This window comes from Mustela nigripes, chromosome 9 (assembly GCF_022355385.1).
Source record: "Mustela nigripes isolate SB6536 chromosome 9, MUSNIG.SB6536, whole genome shotgun sequence".
In the NCBI taxonomy this organism is placed as follows: Eukaryota; Metazoa; Chordata; class Mammalia; order Carnivora; family Mustelidae; genus Mustela; species Mustela nigripes.
This window is the reverse complement of record NC_081565.1, coordinates 22,054,760-22,077,848: the sequence shown is the minus strand read 5'-3', so window position 1 is coordinate 22,077,848 and position 23,089 is coordinate 22,054,760. Positions and strand designations below refer to the sequence as shown.

The following is a 23,089-nucleotide window of genomic DNA, read 5'->3' as shown; positions in this document are numbered from 1 at the left end:
GACACTCAGTGGCACAGGAAGTGGCAATGGAATGGGATGATTTGGATGGCAGGGCCGAAGTTTTTAAGGAGAGATTGCATCATGGAGGCTTTGGATGACCTCTAAAATGCAAGATTCTGACTTTCACTTTCCTGCTTTTGACCAGAGGGCTATTCTCTCTTTAAAAAATCATGTTGAATAAACACTACACCACAGAAATTAAACACTTTTAATATAATATAATTTTTTTAGCAAAGAAGTCACTGTTGAGTTTTCTAATCATTGAAAAAGATCCACTTAAAAAATTACAAATATCTAATTTTCTTGTATTTCCCTATATTCTTACATGATTCCCTTATATACTTTGACTTAAATGTTATGAAATGATTTATTTCACTGGAGCTGAGTGTCGATTTTATTACTTTCTGTGAATTTCACATTCATATAAATTCTGCTTTGTGTATACAAACTGATTAAGTGCAGAATACTTGAGACTCTATTAAAAATAGATGTATGTTGGAACGTACTGGACTCCCAGTCAGTTGCATTTTCTATTATTACCTTGTTTACTCTTGGAGGTTTAAAGCCAGGAAGGAAAAGACTGGGCAGAAGAGGAGCCGGAACCAAGGGAGGGTTCTCTGTCAGCAATCAGCAGTGGGGAAGGTGGCTTAGCACCAGTACAAAGCTGCAGATGGGAGCCCTTGAAGCAGACCAAGACTAAGAACAGAATCCTCTGAGGTCGAGGGTTATTGTAGGCTTCCCAGGTGTTTAGACAATACCTCATTTGCTGGAGATCTCAAAAAGCAAATCCCTGTCTCAACACTTGAGAGAGGCACTTTGGGGAGTGAGGAGGGAAGGTGAGCCACCAGGCGAATGGAAGTGGCCTCAGTGCAGGAGCCCCGATCACCTGTCAAGGCCTTGGAGTATTGACCGTCTGTTTCTGTGCAGTCTGAAAGGCTTTCTCATGTATCCTTAGGGTTGACATCGTCTATCAAAGGTTTCTTGGGGAAGATTTCTTGCAGATATATGCAGTATATCAGACTACAAGAGAATCTCAAAAAATAAATCTAAATCATTTTACATATACATTATATATACATATATACAGATCTGTATTATCTGTATATATATATACAGATTTGTATATATGCGTATAAACATATATATGTATATATACATATACATGTGTATATATACACACATACATATAAACATGCATACACACACATGATGTCCCAGAGGCAAATGTCAATAGATCGAACTAGAGGAGACCAGCACTGTCTTCAAAAATGTTAGACTTCCGGCTGCCTTCTTTCCTAGAGATCAGCTTTCCTTATTGCATCCAAAAGAGTGGAAGCAATCATGCAATGTGGACACAACATTTGATTTGCTTTTTCCTTCGTTTATGCTGCAGCTCTTAATATGACAAATGCCACAGAGAGAGGTATTTAAACCCCAATGTGTGCTGTGCTCTCAGTGATTTGCAGTTTTAATAAAATTTGCGGTGGTCCTGTTCCCGGCATCAATTCCACTTGCTTGATGCCACTAACAGGTTTGATTTGCTGTCATGAGTACACTGTGTATCTAAAAACCAAACCAAAGAAAAAGGCATAAGTTTTTGATATCCCTGGGGGTTATCACGGAGAATATTAAACCTGCATGATTAATAAGGTGCATGCTCTAAAAGAGTTCTAGCCACTGATTTCCACTTAAGGGGCTATAACGTTGCATTCCCAACTAAAAAGTCCCATAGTGCTTTCAAGAAACAATGGTATAGCAATCCTTTAGTTGAAGAGTTGTCACTGAAGAAAAAGTTATATAATAATTATAGCACTGAACAGATACTACAACAAGTGAAAAAAACAGGCCCTCTTTAACTGCAGGTTTGAAGAAAAAAAATGTGCCTCAAAGATTTGTCTTAAATTGTTTAATATACCCTGGACGTTACATTATTTGAAAATGAAAAGTTACTGCAACCTGAAATACACATAGTCTAATCAGAGTAAACTCTGATTTTCCTTTTTTAGGTATCAAAATGAGCTGCACAGTTTCAAACATACATAGGCAAAAAAGGAAACATTATTTCTCTTTAATGCGCTGATTTACGCAACAGAGACTCATCTCACACCATGCAAGACAGAGAAGGCCATGTCTCTACTGGCCTTAATTTCAAAATGTAACAACTTTGAATCCTGGAAAGATATAATAGAAAGCTATTAGAACTCAATGGCAATATGGAATTCAAATACTATTACTTAAGTTATTTCTCTCAGGAATCAAATATATGACCTTCAAATTGTAATTAGTATATTCATTTCCATGAATGATAAACTAGTCAAGGCACGATTTTTTTAAATAATTTATTTTTTTATAAACATATAATGTATTATTAGCTCCAAGGGTACGGGTCTGTGAATTGCCACGTTTACACACTTCACAGCACTCACCATAGCACAAACCCTCCCCAATGTCCATAACCCCACCACCCTCTTCTAAGCCCCTCCCCCCAGCAACCCTCAGTTTGTTTTGTGAGATTAAGAGTCTCTTATGGTTTGTCTCCCTCCCGATCCCATCTTGTTTCATTTATTCTTTTCCTACCCCCAAACCCCCACATTGCATCTCCACTTCCTCATATCAGGGAGATCATATGATAGTTGTCTTTCTCCAACTGACTTATTTCGCTAAGCATAATACCCTCTAGTTCCATCCACATCATCACAAATGGCAAGATTTCATTTCTGTTGATGGACATCTAAGTTCTTTCCATAGTTTGGCTATTGTGGACATTGCTGCTATAAACATTCAGGTGCAAGTGCCCCTTCGGATCACTACATTTGTATCTTATGGTAAATACCCAGTAGTGCAATTGCTGGGTTATAGGGCAGTTCTATTTCCAACTTTTTGAGGAACCTCCATGCTGTTTTTCAGAGTGACTGCACCAGCCTGCATTCCCACCAACAGTGTAGGAGGGTTCCCCTTTCTCTGCATCCTCGCCAGCATCTGTCATTTCCTGACTTGTTAATTTTAGCCATTCTGACTGGTATAAAGTGGTATCTCATTGTGGTTTTGATTTGTATTTCCCTGATGCCGACTGATGTGGAGCACTTTTTCATGTGTCTGTTGGCCATCTGGATGTCTTCTTTGCAGAAATGTCTATTCATGTCCTCTGTCCATTTCTTGATTGGATTATTTGTTCTTTGGGTGTTGAGTTTGATAAACTCTTTAGAGATTTTGGATACTAGCCCTTTATCTGATATGTAGTTGCAAATATCTTCTCCCATTCGGTCAGTTGTCTTTTGGTTTTGTTAACTGTTTCCTTTGCTGTGTAAAAGCTTTTGATCTTGATGAAGTCCCAATAGTTCATTTTTGCCTCAAGGCATGATTTTTAGAGGGAATTTAACGTACTGGCTAATGTATATGGGCTCCCGAGTCTAGAGTAAACTCCTGAATTCAGAATCTGGCCCCAACACTTGGGGAATGTCAGGTAGTTTCCTTAGTCTCTTTGCGCCTCAGTTTCTGAGATACTTTGTATCTCATACATTGTAAAAAGGATAAACTAAGATAACATATTTAAAGCTCTTACAAGACTGTACAGAGCCCTTGCTCAGGTAATAGTTATCAGTGTTAGTTCTTGGACTAATGTAACTTCTGGGGAACAGAAGTGATGATTTTAAAAACACTTGTGGAGATAATCATAGCTCTTTCATCCATGTGTCATCTTTATCTTTGAGGTAGAAGCAATCAAGTTCAATGGCAAAACAAAACAAAACAAAAACCTATCTTTTTCTTTAAAAGAGAGTTGATTTTTAACTTTGGTTCCATTAGAAGAGTAATCATAGGTTTTCAGTCTGAAGTGGTAATTCCATCCCCCATTCCACAGATCAGGAAACCTGGGACTAGAAAAATCAGTACTTTCTCCAAGTTAGCAAGGACCTCAGACATCTTGGTTCTGAGGCCAGGATATCTTCCAGTTACCTGACTCTTGAGTTCTCCCTTTCTCTGTGTTTGTTTCATAGACCAGAATGTGGAGTGCTCAGATGTTTTAGCATCAGACAGATCTGGTGCTAATCTTGACTCTGCCACTTCTAGTTACATGAGGCTGGATGATTTACTCAACCTTTGCAAGTTTACTTCCTCATTTGGGAAATGGGGGCCATATTACTTACAGCATAGGGTTCTTAAAATGGACTAAGGTAGCATATATGCTGTGTCTACATGGGGGCTTCTGGATTGGCTGTTGGTGGTCTTGTTGCCTGTTGTTTATGTTTACATTCTACCCAGAGAATATTGCTGGTTAGGTCTCTCAGATTTCATAAATAGAATGTCAACATTACCAACTGCTCCTCTGGTTTCCAAAGAGCATAAATCTACCTTCAAGCAGCAATGTTTTACACTGGAATGCTTGGTACTTGTTAGAGATTATAACTTTGGTTTGGCCCTACTGGGATCTTTTATCAGAGAAAGCTTATCTAAGAAGCTATACGAAGATGTGCCTTTACTGGCAAAGGGGAAACGGGCTGTTTAGAGTCAACCTGTACAAAAAACATAGCATCCTCAGTAGGAAAATCAAAGCAACCTTAGTGCACACCCTGGGCTTACCACATATTTAACTCACTACAGAAATAGCAGTTTGCCAAAAAATCATGTTGAAAATATCAATCATTCCATTATTCACTACTTTAAGGTAAATATTAAGTAAAATATTGCTTTAAAAATTAAGTGCCTGGGTGAGGGAGGAAAGGCCTCTCCTGAGAAAGTGAACTTTTGTTTCCCTCCTTATAGTGAGAATGCTGTAAGTTATTTTTACTTTGTTTTTTGTCCCACCTGGCACGTATCTCGGAATCCACGTCGTAGTATCTGTTACACTAAACCGACCAGAAGTCTCCTTTGCCCTGATACTAAAGTGTTTGTTATTTCGTTGACTTTACTGTCACATCATTAATTATATTCACTTCAAAACCTCTATGGAAAGAAATGGAAAATAACAAAATTGATGGATGAATACAACTCTTCCTCCAAGGTAGTAGTTCTCAAACTTCAATGCACGTCAAAAGCCTGTGCAAATCTTATGGGAAGTTATAGCTCAAGGATGCATTCCCCAGAGATTCAGATCTAATATGTCTGTGTTAGGGCCCTCTAACAATTTCCCAAATGAACCTTACCCAAGTAGTCCATTACCACAAATTGAGAAGTACTGACTTGAGGATTTCTACTTGGAATGTCTTTATTCCAAACAAAGGTTAAAATTTAAGGAAAAATCTTATCCATAATTCATACGATAAAAGTTAGAATAAGCTTTAAACCTATTCACTACTATATTTCTTGGAATGAGATTATTTCTAAGGATACAGAGATTTTAAAAAATGGCTTACTTCTGGAAAAGTTTTCAAATTTAGTGAGGAAGATGAGCGTGTAAGCAAGTAATTACAAAAATTAAAGTTCAACCATTTGCAGTGATAGAAGTACAGGGCAGGGAAGATGGTGGGAGGTCAGGGCAAGCTTCAGAGAAGTGAGGTCCATCAAGGCTTTGATTGATGAACAGCAGCTCATGGTATAGATCCTATCACAGTGATGGGGGTGGGGAGAAGCAGATTTATCATGAGAGCACAGGGTGCTGCTGAGTCAGGGAGTAACAGACAGACTAGAGAGTATGAGACAGTATCTACTGGGGAGCCATAAAAACCAGAATGAGCCGTAATTTGACTTACAGACTAACACCGAGATTATAACATGTGTGTCCTTTCTTAGACATGGTTTTCAAATGTCATCTCTTCAGCATGGGGACCTACAGTTTAGAGGCTGTGGTCCTATTTGGACATCTGGAACTCCATCTCAAAAACCACAGAAATGTTCCCAAGCCAAGCCTCTTTAGACAACCAGGATATCATGGTGTCACTTAAGCTTAAGGTTATAGCTCCTGTTTCTTTTCCCAGTTAAAACTTCTAGTGAGCTAAAATAATAATAATAATAACTGTTATTATTATTATTATTATTATTATTTTAAAATTTAAGAAAATCTTGCTCTTACTAAATTTTACCTACTTTAATTGCTGTCAGAGCTCAAGTACCTTCCTTTTCATGAGATTAGGTCAAAAATATGATTTAAAAGTGAACTAAGATTTTGATAAATGTACCATGGTTATTTATGGTACATTAACATGGTAAGATGTTAATATTAGAGGATGGGTGAAAATTACTGGAAACCTTCTATACTATCTTTGCAACTCTTCTGTCACTCTAAAATTAAACCCTTAAAAAGGAGAAACCAAGAAAGGCTTCTGTCCTGGCAATTAAGCAACTTAGCATCTCTTTCCATGAAACCCAGAATATACACTTTTTTAAAGAATGGAAAACTTGAATCACAACTGAAGTCCAACATCTTCCTTGCCTTATGGTTAAAGTTCTAATACCTTTTCAGAACGTTTGAGCCAAAATATTCTTACTAGTGGCTCCCACCTCCATCTAGGACTAAACTAAGAACAAGTTAACTTCGTGTGGCTCTTACCTGATTTACTTGATAAACACTTCTTGCTCATGGTCATGATTCACCATCCATATTTACAAGCTGGGAAAATGTTATTATCTCAAAGGCCACAGAAATGTTTCCAGCCCAAGCCACTTGAGAGAATCGTGATGTCACAGAGCCAGGCCAGCCTTACTTTGAAGATGCACAGGAAGGCTGTTTGTGAGGGGGCCGTGCATGTTTTCCAAAGGAGCCTGCATTCTGACTCCCTCAGAGACGGAGCCACAGTGGACAAACCTTACACACTGCTCTGCTTCAAAGGAAACAGAAATGTAAACACTGGCGGCACACCAGGGTCGGGTTTCTTTGCTTTAGCTACCAAGAAGTCAGCAAAGAAAATGCAGGTATTTACTCGGGTTTATTATTATTATTGTCACATGTTCTTTTAATGACTGGAAAAGAAAAAAAGAATCAATCCAGAAACAGAGTGCCACGGAGCCTTAATATGATTAATTTTCAACAGTTCCCTGAGCCAATTTTTTTAAGTAAAAGGTAAAATGACTAAAATGACCCTTTTTGCTGTCTGAGGTGCTTGTCTTCTACTAGGAATCGCCAATGCAATAATTCTTAAGATACAGTGCTAGGTGAGACAAATGCAGTCTATTTAAGAATGGATTAAAATAATCTAGTATTGATTAGCATCCATGTTTTAATAAGGTCTCAACAATGGACTTCTCTTTCTATGGAATGATTCCTCTTCTCAGATAAGTGAGGAATGGATTTAAGTACATGCTTTTAACATCCACAAAAAGGGTACTCAACACGATCAATATCTGGAACATAGCTCCCTAAGGCAGGTTGAAATTTAAAAATAAAATACACCTTCTTTCTTTAAAGACAGATGGAAAAATAACTTTCATCAGTCAGGAAGATAAACATGAGCTACAAATAGCTCTGGAAAAAAAATAATAAACAAAAGAAAGGAAGAGCTAAAAGACTTGACTTCAAAATTAGCCTCCAGTACTTTCTAGCTGTGTGTTAGTCAATTTATTAACTGCTTGGTGCAAATCATTTTATTGAAAAATGAAAAAGTCCTAGAATGGTGTCCTGAAAGTACCAGATGATCAGAGATTTCTTGAAGCTTTTGTCAATGAAAAAAATTATAAACAATGCCAACCTACAAAGAGCAAGAATATCCAAAGGCCGCCTCTATTGAGATTTTTGTCTAGGTGGCCAGATTCCTGTTACCTTCTTGGGTCTCATCATCCTTGCAGTCTTAAGGGATGGGACGCATCCCACAGTTCTGCCTGTTTACTCTTCTGGTCTCTTTCTTTCTCTCCACAAGGTCTATGTGACTTATGTGATCTTTTCTGCCAGGGAATCTTGAGGGCTTTCCCTCTTCCTATATAGTACATTTCCCTTCAAATTTCTTCTCCAATCAACTAATACAGTGAATCGAATAGGAAAAACTTAATTTATCTTTCTTAAAATCAAATCATATTCACATATACACACGTGTTCAAAATTGAAGAGCAAGTATAAAAACAGGTGTTGGATATTCATGATTTTCATTTTTTTTTCCTAAATTTTTAATTTTTTATAAACATATATTTTTATCCCCAAGGGTACAGGTCTGTGAATCGCCAGGTTTACACACTTCACAGCACTCACCAAAGCACATACCCTCCCCAATGTCCATAACCCCACCCCCCTTCTCCCAACACCCCTCCCCCCAGCAACCCTCAGTTTGTTTTGTGAGATTAAGAGTCACTTATGGTTTGTCTCCCTCCCAATCCCATCTTGTTTCATTTATTCTTCTCCTACCCACTTAAGCCCCATGTTGCATCACCACTTCCTCATATCAGGGAGATCATATGATAGTTGTCTTTCTCCACTTGACTTATTTCGCTAAGCATGATACACTCTAGTTCCATCCATGTTGTTGCAAATGGCAAGATTCCATTTCTTTTGATGGCTGCATAGTATTCCATTGTGTATATATACCACATCTTCTTGATCCATTCATCTGTTGATGGACATCTAGGTTCTTTCCATAGTTTGGCTATTGTGGACATTGCTGCTATAAACATTCGGGTGCACGTGCCCCTTTGGATCACTACGTTTGTATCTTTAGGGTAAATACCCAATAGTGCAATTGCTGGGTCATAGGGCAGTTCTATTTTCAACATTTTGAGGAACCTCCATGCTGTTTTCCAGAGTGGCTGCACCAGCTTGCATTCCCACCAACAGTGTAGGAGGGTTCCCCTTTCTCCGCATCCTCGCCAGCATCTGTCATTTCCTGACTTGTTGATGTTAGCCATTCTGACTGGTGTGAGGTGATATCGCATTGTGGTTTTGATTTGTATTTCCCTGATGCCGAGTGATATGGAGCACTTTTTCATGTGTCTGTTGGCCATCTGGATGTCTTCTTTGCAGAAATGTCTGTTCATGTCCTCTGCCCATTTCTTGATTGGATTATTTGTTCTTTGGGTGTTGAGTTTGCTAAGTTCTTTAGAGATTTTGGACACTAGCCCTTTATCTGATATGTCGCTTGCAAATATCTTCTCCCATTCTGTCAGTTGTCTTTTGGTTTTGTTAACTGTTTCCTTTGTTGTGCAAAAGCTTTTGATCTTGATGAAATCCCAATACTTCATTTTTGCCCTTGCTTCCCTTGCCTTTGGCGATGTTCCTAGGAAGATGTTGCTGCAGCTGAGGTCGAAGAGGTTGCTGCCTGTGTTCTCCTCAAGGATTTTGATGGATTCCTTTCGCACATTGAGGTCCTTCATCCATTTTGAGTCTACTTTTGTGTGTGGTGTAAGGAAATGGTCCAATTTCATTTTTCTGCATGTGGCTGTCCAATTTTCCCAACACCATTTATTGAAGAGGCTGTCTTTTTTCCATTGGATATTCTTTCCTGCTTTGTCGAAGATTAGTTGACCATAGAGTTGAGGGTCTATTTCTGGGCTCTCTATTCTGTTCCATTGATCTATGGGTCTGTTTTTGTGCCAGTACCATGCTGTCTTGATGATGACAGCTTTGTAATAGAGCTTGAAGTCCGGAATTGTGATGCCACCAACGTTGGCTTTCTTTTTCAATATTCCTTTGGCTATTCGAGGTCTTTTCTGGTTCCATATAAATTTTAGAATTATTTGTTCCATTTCTTTGAAAAAGATGGATGGTACTTTGATAGGAATTGCATTAAATGTGTAGATTGCTTTAGGTAGCATAGACATTTTCACAATATTTATTCTTCCAATCCAGGAGCATGGAACATTTTTCCATTTCTTTGTGTCTTCCTCAATTTCTTTCATGAGTACTTTATAGTTTTCTGAGTATAGATTCTGTGTCTCTTTGGTTAGGTTTATTCCTAGGTATCTTATGGTTTTGGATGCAATTGTAAATGGGATTGACTCCTTAATATCTCTTTCTTCTGTCTTGCTGTTGGTGTAGAGAAATGCAACTGATTTCTGTGCATTGATTTTATATCCTGACACTTTACTGAATTCCTGTATAAGTTCTAGCAGTTTTGGAGTGGAGTCTTTTGGGTTTTCCACATATAGTATCATATCATCTGCGAAGAGTGATAATTTGACTTCTTCTTTGCCGATTTGGATGCCTTTAATTTCCTTTTGTTGTCTGATTGCTGAGGCTAGGACTTTTAGTACTATGTTGAATAGCAGTGGTGATAATGGACATCCCTGCCGTGTTCCTGACCTTAGCGGAAAAGCTTTCAGTTTTTCTCCATTGAGAATGATATTTGTGGTGGGTTTTTCATAGATGACTTTGATGATATTGAGGTATGTGCCCTCTATCCCTACACTTGGAAGAGTTTTCATCAGGAAGGGATGCTGTACTTTGTCAAATGCTTTTTCAGCATCTATTGAGAGTATCATATGGTTCTTGTTCTTTCTTTTATTGATGTGTTATATATCACATTGACTGATTTGCGGATATTGAACCAACCTTGCAGCCCTGGAATAAATCCCACTTGGTCGTGGTGAATAATCCCTTTAATGTACTGTTGAATCCTATTGGCTAGTATTTTGTTGAGTATTTTTGCATCTGTGTTCATCAAGGATATTGGTCTATAGCTCTCTTTTTTGATGGGATCCTTGTCTGGTTTTGGGATCAAGGTGATGCTGGCCTCATAAAATGAGTTAGGAAGTTTTCCTTCCATTTCTATTTTTTGGAACAGTTTGAGGAGAATAGGAATTAGTTCTTCTTTAAATGTTTGGTAGAATTCCCCAGGGAAGCTGTCTGGCCCTGGGCTTTTGTTTGTTTGGAGATTTTTAATGACTGTTTCAATCTCCTTACTGGTTTTGGGTCTGTTCAGGCTTTCTATTTCTTCCTGGTTCAGTTGTGGTAGTTTATATGTTTCTAGGAATGCATCCATTTCTTCCAGATTGTCAAATTTATTGCCGTAGAGTTGCTCATAGTATGTTCTTATAATAGTTTGTATTTCTTTGGTGTTAGTTGTGATCTCTCCTCTTTCATTCATGATTTTATTTATTTGGGTCCTTTCTCTTTTCTTTTTGATAAGTCTGGCCAGGGGTTTATCAATTTTATTAATTCTTTCAAAGAACCAGCTCCTAGTTTCGTTGATTTGTTCTACTGTTTTTTGGGTTTCTATTTCATTGATTTCTGCTCTGATCTTTATGATTTCTCTTCTTCCGCTGGGCTTAGGGTTTCTTTCTTGTTCTTTCTCCAGCTCCTTTAGGTGTAGGGTTAGGTTGTGTACCTGAGACCTTTCTTGTTTCTTGAGAAAGGCTTGTACCACTATACTCCACCCAGGAACCTAGTTCATTCCTGATTTACAGCCTCAGAATTTCTTGATGTTCTAACTCCACCAATTCTCACAAAATCCCCTCTCCTAGTGCCCAAAAATCACTTGAAGGAATCAGTAAGGCTTCTTGTTTTGTTTAAACCACTGTTGTATAATGAACAAATGATTTTCCTGACCAGCCTGTGGTAACAAAGGAAGGGAACTGGAGGGCTTACATTCCGAGTCCTAAGGGGAGGCCGACCCAGAGAGCTGGGGTCAACCCAGCCAGGCGCCAGCCCCGCCGCACACCTGACTGCCCGAGCGTCCTCCCGCTGCTCCCTCCCCTCGGCCTGCCGCCCGCATCCATCCCCCCGGCGTCCCAGCTGCACGTCCCCATCCCTGCCCACGTCCCCTCTGCTGCCCTGATTCATGATTTTCAATGGGATTTGACCTAACTGCACTTTTATATAAATACAAATAAAAACATATGTAAATTTATAGTCACAGAAGTAGAATATTAGAAAGAGTCTTACTATTCTTTGAATTTGTGAGGCTCTCTATGTGTGTGTTAGTTTTAGTTCTGGGGGTAAATTAAGATAAGTAGGTAAGATAAGAAAGTTCAAAAGTAAGCAATCAGCATGGTGACCTGGGGCTAGTAATATTTGATGGATTTTTGTTGTTGTTGTTGTTCCAGTGGATAGGAACAGAAACTAAGTCTTGTGGGTGGTAATTATAAAGAGACTGATTTTCATTTGTTTTAGAATATATTCCTTTTTTTTAACAGTATTTTAAATGGGTTGCTATGATAGTACTAAGTTCCCCATAAATCTAAGTATTCAAAAAAATGATGGATATACTGTTTAACTCAGATGTTGATTATATCTGCAATTATTCCAATAAGAGAAGTCTCTGATTCTCCATTCTAAATGTCTTCTTGAACAATTTCAAGAAAGTTGAAAAGGAAAATGTATCACTACCCAGCTCCTTGTTTAAGTATTTTCTTCTCTTCTATAAGAGACTGTGCTAAACTTTAGGGGGAGAAGAAAACATAATGAAGGTAAAGTGTGCTATTCCGTTCCCTGCCTCCACCCCCCAATGGAGATTACACATCAGTTTGGAAGACAACACTGATGCATTATACATAAAACAGTTAAATGGGAATAAAGACCATGAAGCCAAGTATTTAAAAATTGATAGATGGTAAAACAATAGGTTTTATCTACTGAACTCTGAACTCAGAGGTCAAGAGGGATCATAGGCTAAGCAAGCAGGATACATGGAAAAACTAGGCCTATAACCTGACCTCAAAATGACCAACAATCTCCTAACACCGAATGAGTGTACTCAAGCTTAAATAGGTTTTGTAGATTATTCCTGCATCGTTTTCTCTAATTTAAAATAATACCAATTGTGCGTGCATGCGTGTGAATGTGGTCCGTACTTGTATAAATATATAAGCACATATAAATACATCCGTATAGAACTGTATATCTGCACTTATGCCTAGAAAGAAATGTTGAGAGTCTCTATATGAAAATATAATTTCTGGTCTAACTTTTAGGCCTCCTCTTAGAAAAATGGTAAATCATAGACAATCTTTCCTCTCTTGAGTTGGTTTTGAGGATCCACGGGGAGGAAATGGGTACATTCTTTCAAAACTTCACACTGCTCCCAATTCCAAACAAATCAAGCAAGATGAACAGTCATAACAGCAGTAAGTACAAAGGGATAGCAGAGGCAAGTCAGCATGGTGTTCATAGTATGCTCTCAGGTACAGTCCAGTAAAAGATCAAAGCAAAAGTAAGCAAAATTGAAAGGAGACTGAGAATGTACCTGCACTTGCTCCAGAACTCAAAAAAGAGTAGTGTGTGAGGGAAGGAAAAACAAAAATGATGAGCGAGTAAGATTCTCAAAATTTACTGAGGACTTTGAACTTTAGTGGAAAAAATTTTTGGAGATAATAGCTGCCAGGGAATGAAGACACTTCATATTCCCGAGGAGTCCCAAATCCATCTCAGCTACTCACAGATAGTTCCTTGGCTGGTGAAAAACAAAAATAGTAAGATTTGGAAATAAGCACATTTGTGTTGAGGAACTAGGAAAACATGCTTAGCCCAAAGGCGTTCAAATGCAATTTTTCAGGGCTAATCTGGCCCAAACACGGACCTTCATTTATTTTTCCTAATTAATATCTGTGTTAGAAACCAGGGATCTCTACAGTTTCAAATATCCACAAGATCGGTTTTCAGCATGAAAAAAACTAGTATCAAATACCAGGCAATCTTGGGGTTGTTGTTAAAAAAAATAAGTAATTTTCTTTGTTTAGATACATTTGACAGAAAGTTTCTAACTCTCCTTGTTACCATAGATGTACTCAATTTAACAACTTTTAAGTTGTCTTTGACCTTGAAAAAAATGAAAGAGGAAGGTACCACGGACGTGGTTGATGGAGGCAGGAATGTTCAATCACAATAAAATTTAAAAGGGGAAATTGTAAGTTTGCTTACATTTAAGGGGATTGAGTATTAAGCACAACAATGAGGGTTTCTTACTATGAAGCCCATTAGAACAGGGAATTATGTATGAAAACTGGATTGTGGCGTTTCTGGCTCTGAACATACAGCAAAGCTCTGAGTCTCAGATTCCTTGTCTGGAAAATGGGCTGAGTAATATCAATGCAAAGGGATAGTGTGTGCACATACCCAGAACCTATGACTAGCTATGCAAATACATTCTTAGCATTCAAGGTTCTTAACAATAGCATTGATATTTTATACTTATAAGCAAACACTACAGCGTTTGTTGGCTTGTTACAAATTTGAAGAAGAAAGGCCTACATGGATACAAACTTTCAGGGAAGAAAAACAGAGCTCTATGTGTGATCTACCTCTGATATAGTTATCATATTAAACATTTTGGAACTACTAATTTGTCTCTTTTCTGGGATTTAAAAAAAATTACAAATTCTCAGTTCTGCATACCCACCCAGTGTAGACATTTTTACATTTTACTTTGGAGCTTGCTTCACTGGTAGTTTCCTACAAGATCAGGGTTTGCTCCTCCCTGCTCTCGAGCAGCCTCCGGGAGTGGGTATGGAGGAGAGAATCTCTGTTGGTGGTAGGCTCTGTTCTGCAGAAACCCCCTAATCCTCTGTTTACCACAACATGAGTCTATTGCCATAGAAATGATAGTTGAGATCCCAGATTCAAGCTCACTGACTTCACAGCAGGGCCTTGTAAAAGGAGAAGCCACGCTAACAAAGGGAAAACACAATTTATCAGAATAGTAGGCAGTCTGTTGCCTTGAAAGAAAGGGTAATTGTCAGCATTAAAATAAAAATGCATGAATGAGCTATGTTGTTGGGTATGCTGTAGTTTATTTTCTGTGTAGTACTGCCCGACTAAAAGTAGTAATTTGAAATTTTATGTCATTTAATAGTTTGCTTGTAAAGGTCAGCAGTTTCCCTTGATTGCATTTGTTTCTTATTGAAATAAGAAACAAGCAGATTCTAATTAATCTTGTTGCACAACTGATGTTTCTGTGGTCAAAGATTTTTCCCTTTTCATGATGTGTTGTTTTTGTTTGTGTGTTTATTGTGTGTTTTTGTTTTGTCTTATTTCTATTAATAGAAGAAAGTGAACCCGAACAAGACACTAAAGGTATTTTTTTTTCTTTTTGCCCTGCTTCTTTTAAATGTCTGGTTCTATTCAATTGTTTGGTTTTGCTGACCTTATAAACAACTCTAAGTGCTGTTATTTTTTTTAGGAAATAACACATGATGTGTGGGGAATGTTGTCAGCATTTGACCAAGTGTTATTAGATGGGTTGCTTTACTTTAAAATGTATTCATTGACCATTTACTTTTTTTAAGTAACCTGAAAATGCAAACAAAATGACATAATCAGCATGAGAATATTAATCTCACACAGATTGGAAGAGAAAGGTACCTTTTGATTGAAAGCCTTTTTTTATGGGGGGGGGTGGGGGATGAGGGGGTGTTACAATTTTTGGAGGAATGTAAAAATGTTAAGATGCCAGCTTAGAAGGTGCCTGGGTGGCTCAGTGGGCTAAAGCCTCTGCCTTTGGCTCGGGTCATGATCCCAGGGTCCTGGGATTGAGCCCCACATCAGGCTCTCTGCTCAGCAGTGAGTCTGCTTCTCCCTCTCTCCCTGCCTGCCTCTCTGCCTGCTTGTGACCTCTATCAAATAAATAAAACCTTTAAAAAAAAAAAAAAAAGATGCCAGCTTAGGTTTTAATTATTACTACTCCAAGAAGACAAGTATGATGTAACTGCTTCAAACCAAACCAAATCAATCAAATTTAAATTAATTTTAATTGCCCACAGATACATACATATATTTAGTGGAATATATTTGAGGAAAGTAGTTGGAAATCAAATTTTTGGTGGAGGAACCCTACTTTGTAGAAAAAGAGTTTTTCTTCCAAGAAAGCACCTTCCATCCTGATTAAGATGCAAACTTTGTGCCGTTCTAACATAACCTTTTATGTTTTTTGGATAAGACTCACAGGTTCTCATTCTGTCTGCCTGTGCTTGTTCTCTCTCCCTCTCTCTCTAACAAATAAATAAATAAAATCTTTAAAAAAAAAAAAAAAGGCTCACAGGTTCTCATATTTTGGCATTTTGGCACTAGGAAGAAACCTTAGGCTGGTAGTCTTCGCAATAGCCCCTCCTTATCTGAGCATCCCAATAAGGTATTTGAGATCGTTTTCTCTTTCTAAACATCAGGTTGCTTATGACCAAATTTAGATAAAATCATTTCACCTGCTCCTGCGTGATTCTTTTTGTTTTTATTTGCTTTCACTTCAACTCTGTCCTTGCTGTTTAGAATCAAGTAACCTGTTTGGTAATCAAGTACTTGATTCTAAAGTAATGGGACTTTATTACTGAATAAACCTAAAAAACAAAACCAAACCAAAACAAAATCCTCTTTAAGGGACACTAGAATAAAACAAAGAAAGGAAAAAATGAGAGAAAATAAAATCCATGTGAGCTCATTGTGTCCTTTGAAATAATACTCAGAAAGAGAATTTATGGGACACCTGGGTGGCTCAGTTGGTTGGACGACTACCTTCGGCTTGGGTCATGGTCCCAGGGTCCCAGGATCGAGTCCTGCATCGGGCTCCCAGCTCCACGGGGAGTCTGCTTCTCCCTCTGACCTCCTCCTTGCTCGTGCTCTCTCTCACTGTCTCTCTCTCAAATAAATAAATAAAATCTTTAAAATAAAAGAAAGAAAGAAAGAGAGAATGTATAAGGGACTTGAAGTATTCCTCTGGTCCTACTTCCTTAAGAAAGGAGAGGAAACTCATCTACAGCCAAACGGCTTGTTCCTTTCGGGACTTAATTGGGATTCTCTGCCCTAGGCGTTCCTCCATTGCACCACCACTGCAATTTCAGACTGAATAATAGCTCCACCTCCTTACCACAAATTCAAATTATCCCTTAAAATGACAATCAATAGTAAGATTTATGATGTATCTGAAAGTGCTTTGGAAAATCGAAAGAGAGAAGGAAGGAGAGAGGGATGGGTGAGAATAAGAACATAATATAATTATGTTATAAAGGACTGTGGAATCACTGGCTGCTTAAGCCCAATTTTGAAAGTATGATTGATTCTCAACCTGCAGTTAGCGCTGTAAATTTACCCAAGAGAAATTAAAGCCCCAAACTCATGAACAAATATCATGAGAGAAAACCCAGGGGTAAATAGATTGCCCGTGTCTATTTCCCATGATGCAGATGAACAATAATTTGCTTGCCCACAGGAACTGGAGAATAATGGATAAGACTATAGAAAGAGTTGCATCCTGTTTTTTCTTTAAAAATCCATACCAAAACAGTCATAAATGTTTTCCAAATTACTAAGTAAGGTCATACCCTGTCTATTAACTCGTTTATGTAACAAAAACACTTTTATGCTGTTTCGGATGCTAATAAAATGCACGATAGAGATATTCAATGAACATTTTACTTGATATGAAGTATACCACATTACTTTTAAAACTGATGACCTGGACTGCATTTTCAGTTTGGGGCTACCAGCAAAGTAATGGGACTTTATTACTGAATTACATCTCTATAATTATTACCAGTGTATTTTTAATCCACGGAGGTTAGTCTGGCATTTATTTTTAATTGCAAATGGCCTTATTGTTTTCCATCTTTGATAATATGGTGGAAATTCTGTCATCCCTCCTTCAACTCTTCTGCTTGGAACTGGTAACAAACGCAGATGGGTATAAAAATACCAGTTTTATTGCTGATGAAGCTGGATTGGAAAATAAACCTTTCTACTTTTTCATCTAAGAATTAGACTAACATCTGTTTTCTTATCCTCCTAAGCCCCTCCACACTCCTTAACCTTCCACCCCAAGTTGTAGGATGGAGAACCCCATACCCTTGTTGTATGAGCGTAGCTGGGAGAATGATGGCCCCAAGAGGGCTGAGATACTCATAACATACACAAGTCCCTTTGTCCCGTCTCACTAATCAGAACAGTCACGCATCCATTCAGTTCATTGATCCCTTCACTCATTCAACAAATATTTATTGAATGCCTGCTATGTACCATGCAAGGCTCTGTCTCCCCACCTATCAATTAGCCCGTGTTAATGAACAAAGCAAGCTCTGCCCTTGTGATGCTTACATTTCAGAGGAGGAGAAAGCCAACAAACTGATTACTATGACATGGTGATAAGTGCTATGAAGAACCACAAACAAGGGTAAGGGAATGTGTTGAGAAACATTTTGATAAGGAGACATCTGTGACCTTCTTTGGGGTCAGAGGGAAATTAGCAGGAAGGGTGGAAGCCATCTTTTAATACTGAAAAAAGGGGGCAAGTTCCTATTTTATCTTCTGGCAAGAATGGGGTATGCAGAAAACAGTTCCCCTTTATTCCTGGCCTTTTCCCCTCTTCACCCACTGGACTTAACCATGTGTGTGGAGAAGCTGGGGCTGCTGTACTGAACGAAGAGCATGCAGACTGTGACCCGGTGAATGAGGGGGCACACGGGCTTGGTAAGAAGCTCCCTCAGCATCCCAGCTCCCACTCTGGGGAAGTGAAACCCATGGGTTCACTGTGATTGAAGGCGTAATTTCAACACACCCTCACAAAGGAAACAGAATCACAAGATTTATTATTTACAAATCCCAGAAGCCAGGGTCTGGGGAGTATGCAGTGAGCCCAGGGAAGGGAAGTCCTCTGACCCTAGTCACAGAGAAGGGGACAAAGAGTCGGGTAGCAAGGGGTGGGTGGGGGTGCCTGGGTGGCTCAGTGGGTTAAAGCCTCTGCTTTCGGCTAGGGTCATGATCCCCGGGATCGAGCTCCACATCAGGCTCCCCGCCTCGGGCTCCCCGCATCCAGGCTCTTTGCTCGGCTCGGAGCCTGCTTCCCTTCCCCTCTCTCTGCCTGCCTCTCTGCCTATTTGTGATCTCTCTGTGTCAAATAAACGAATAAAATCTTCAAAAAAAAAAAAAAAAAGAGTGAGGTAGCAATAACCTATACTTATAGGAGATCGGGATGCAGGATACTAACTTTTCTCAGGCCTCACTCTAAGTGGTTATTTTAAAAGTTGCCCAAGAAAAGCAAAGTGGGAGCTTACGATGGACATCTTAAACTCAAGTCCTTAACTAAATGTCTAGACTCTGGATGTGGTAGGGTTATCATACCATAAAATGCCATGGCAGCAACTCAAAAACACAAAGTCGTTTTTTCAAAAGGTGTTTTTCTCACCATACAATCAAACTGTGGCTCAGCCAAAGGTCTATCTGGCCTTTTGGAGGAGACCAGAAGTTCATTAGCACAGTCACACCTTCAGGAAGCCACTGCAAATGCCAATACTGCTCCTTCATGTACCATCCTGTGTCCCACTGGACACCACCCCCCCAGCCCCACAAGGTTCTGATATGGGACAGAGCAATATATTGGGCAAATTCACTGCAAGGCCAGGTTGCATCTATTTTATTTACCATCTCCCATTATGCATAGCTGTGTTGTGCAATGCAGATCATCAAAAGTTCTGCAGTGAGTCCAAATGATATTCTAAATAATATAATGCTAGCCAAAAGGGGGGGGAGCTGTACATCAGAACAAAATAAATCCTCCCTTATTACTGCATTTCTAGGAAGAATTTACAGTCCCCAAATGAAAACTCTTGCCTCTATAAATTAAAGCAGAAACAGTGTCTAGATTTTACTCTTCTCCAGTTTCTTAGTCTTCTTCACTTTAGCCAGAAGGCTGTCATTCATGTTCAAGGGTACAGAGTTCTCTACAGCAGCTGCTGGCTACACTTTTCCAGTACCTATGGGATTAAAATAATCCTACTCCCAATCTCTAAAAGATCCTGCTTTTTTCAGATTCTGAGAGGCAATGGGACCCGTAAGATGATGAGTACAGTAGCCCCACACTCAAAAAATGTAGGACACATAAGTATAGTCCCAACCCCAAAAAGTTCTTTCAACCAAATCATGAAAGTGGACTCAGCTATGTTGTGCAACCGAGATCTCCATCACTGTTGCCAGAAAACATTAGAAAAGGGGAAAATACCTGAGAGCAGTCAGTCTCTGTCAGTTGTCAAGAGTGCACAACCTGTGAGCTTACACTGAGTTGGGAGAAATCCCCCATCAGGGAGTCAGATGGGTCACCATGTGTCACTCTGGTAAATCTGGAAAAAGTGTGCACTGCCTCATCACTGGCTGGTCTGCTGGAGAAATTCAGAATTTCCAGGGAGGAGAGCCTCAGTCACTTAGTCTTGATTGACACTTCCTTCAGACTCATTCATTACGTGACTTTTTATTTCCTATTTCACCTTGGAGCCCAGCTTTTCTGGAATTTCAGTCGAGGGACAGGCTTCAATCCCTCTTTAAGGTGGCATTTTTATCCCTGACTAGCAGGACTGGCTCCATAATTTGTAGGCCAGGTGATTTTAGTTCAAAAATCACGAATAAGGGCGCCCGGGTGGCTCAGTGGGTTGGGCTGCTGCCTTCGGCTCGGGTCATGATCTCAGGGTCCTGGGATCGAGTCCTGCATCAGGCTCTCTGCTTCCTCCTCTCTCTCTCTGCCTGCCTCTCTGCCTACTTGTGATCTCTCTCTGTCAAATAAATAAATAAAATCTTTAAAAAAAAAAATCATGAGTAACTTCAAGAGAAGGACAGCAGACCGTTGAGCCAAGTATGAGCACCTCTCAGCATGGTGCCCTATGAGACCACACAGGGCCACTCACTCTCGGAGGCAAGCCTGCTGACCACTGCGGCTACCGCCACTCGCTCTGCTATGAAATTTCTCAGGCTGTATGCATCACCTGCTAGGAAAAGTTTTCCAACATTCTATTTCAACTTGGCGTCATTCCTCATAGAATTTTGATCTAAAACAGTTGTAGGGGGACACCCCGCTGCCTCAGTTAGTGGAGTGTCTGCCTTCAACCCTGATCCCGCAGTCCTGGGATCAAGCTGGCAAAGGGCTCCCTGCTCAGCGGGGAGCCTGCTTCTCCCTCTGCCGCTCCCCCTTTTGTATTCTCTCTCTCTCAATCTCTGACAAACAAATAAATATAATCTTTAATTTTTTTTTTTAAAGGCTGTTGTAGATATTTCTGAGGCTCTTAGGACCAATGTCTCTGCCAAATTTTCCTCCTCGGAGCCTTACTTTTCTTCAGTTTTGGGGCTTTCTAAAACTTGATGCTAGAAGAAGTGGAAGAAGTGTGTGTCTCACCACATGTTTTCTGGAGCTGTTGGGTTAGGCTCCACAGCAATTTTTCAAAATGTTATTAAAAAATTTTCAATCTCACAAAAAAGTAGATATAGTACTATAGTGAACTTCCACATTCCCATGACCCTCCAACAACAATGATCAAGAGTCTACCAACTTTGTTTCCTAAATTCTACTACTATGTTCTTGCTGCTGGTTTCTTTTAAAGCAAATCCCAGACATGAGTTCAATCAACCAATATATACATTAGTGAAGGATTAAAAAAAAACAACATAATCACATTACCATGTTCATTATACCACCTGTCTCCAATTAGCACTAATTTCTTATACCATTTACTACCAGGACTGTGCAATTTTAACCAGTTACCTCAAAATATCTTCCTACATCTGATCCGTTGAATAAGAATCCAAACAAGATGCACACTTTTCATTTCATTTCATTTCTAAGTCTTTATAACTCTACAGTAATTCCCTCCTCCCACCCCCATACAAGTTATTTATTCATAAAACTAAATAATTTGCCCTATTGAAACTGTCTACATTCTGGATTGGAATGAACTGCATCCATGTAACATTGTTTAATCTGTTCCTTAACCTCTGTTCTTTTGTAGGTTGGTAATTAGACCACAGGACTTTTTAAAAGCAGGCTCAGATTGTTTTGGGGGGGGCAGATTCAGTTGTATTTTAAACATTTGGTGTATTTTTTTTAACCACCTGTTGCCTTAAAGATGGACCCTTCTTTGTTTTTCTTTTCTTCTGGCTTTTGTGCCCAACTCTGTATTTCTGACATGCTCTGCTAACTCCATCTCTTAGAGTCCTCAATATCAAAAACGGGAAGTTGAATTAATCTGTACCTACAAATCTAAAATTAGAAACTGCAAAAAGATTTCAATTGTCACATCATATCTTCCCTGAACTTTCTCTCAGTTAATCAGTAGGGATTCAGTCTCAAATTATTAGTTACCTATTCTCCTGCTTACGCTGGGCCTAAAATATTTTTCTCTTTGGCCCAATGGGCTCATCTCATTCTCTCAAAAGCTTGACAAATATTTTCTGTCCTCCCACTATGATACAGTTGAAGATAAAAAGCATTAATTATTTCCTTAATTCAATTAAATACTATTACTTTGGTCAGGCACTCCTTCTAGGTACTGAACAAAACAGGCTTGGTTTTTGGTTGCCAAAAACTTATAATCACGGGGGTGTGGGAGAGGTAGACAATAGAATAACTTCAGATAGTGGTAAGGTCTGTAAAGACAATAAAACACAATGATGAAAAGGGAATGGGGGGCAGGTTATACCTTCTATTGGGTGGTCACGGAAGGCTCTTCTAAGAAAATGCCACTTAACCAGAGAGAGGATGATAAAAGGAACATGCCACATAAAGATCTGGGAGATGAGTCTAATAGGCTGAGGGAAAGCATGGACAAGCTCCTAAGGAAGGAATGAAGTTAGACTGTCCTAGAGTGGTGAGAAACACAGGGTTCTAGAATAAATGGCTTAGAAGCCAGGGCATGGCATTTGGTATTATACTTAATACAGAAGGAACGTGGAAGGAATTTACACAAGAGAACACAATTTGATTTGCATTTTTTAAAAGACCACTCCAGGGACACTTGGTTGGCTCAGTCGTTAAGCATCTGGCTCAGGTTATGATCCCAGAGTCCTGGAATGGAACCCCACACTGGGCTCCCTGCTCAGCTGGGAGTCTGCTTCTCCCTCTCCCTCTGCTGTTGCCCCTGCCTGTGTTCTTTCTTTCTTTGTGTCAAATAAATGAATAAAATCTTTAAAATAAATAAATAAAAGATCACTCCAGCTTGAGCATTCGCTATAGGAGTCACTCACCACTTCTGTTTTCCTAACAGTTTTTGCCAGAATCCTGCGGGCTCCTGAATCCCACAATGTCACATTTGGCTCCTTTGTGACCCTGCGCTGTACAGCAACAGGCATCCCTGTCCCCACCATCACCTGGATTGAAAACGGAAATGCTGTGAGTGCCACCTGTATGGGGACTTGTCTGGGGGAAGACTCACTGGAGAGGAATTTCAGGATAGACCACATATTTGTGACAGTACCTTGACCTCTGTCATTGGTCCCACCTGTACCTCAATTTTTCAAAGCCTTCTAGGATTTTCGTCCTAGAAGTCACTTCCCTCGAAA

The 23,089-nt window shown here is 39.3% G+C and overlaps 1 protein-coding gene across 2 annotated transcripts in view; it reads left to right on the top strand.

The window, feature by feature from the left end:
* Positions 1–23,089, top strand: part of MUSK (muscle associated receptor tyrosine kinase) — a 91,159-nt gene that overhangs the window by 28,128 nt on the left and 39,942 nt on the right. The window contains exons 6-7 of one of the 2 annotated variants that reach the window (XM_059412228.1): positions 14,834–14,863; positions 22,795–22,919. In XM_059412228.1, coding sequence (XP_059268211.1) covers positions 14,834–14,863; positions 22,795–22,919 — 155 coding nt within the window. The remainder of the gene's footprint in view (positions 1–14,833; positions 14,864–22,794; positions 22,920–23,089) is intronic. The other variant, XM_059412229.1, reaches the window with a different exon arrangement.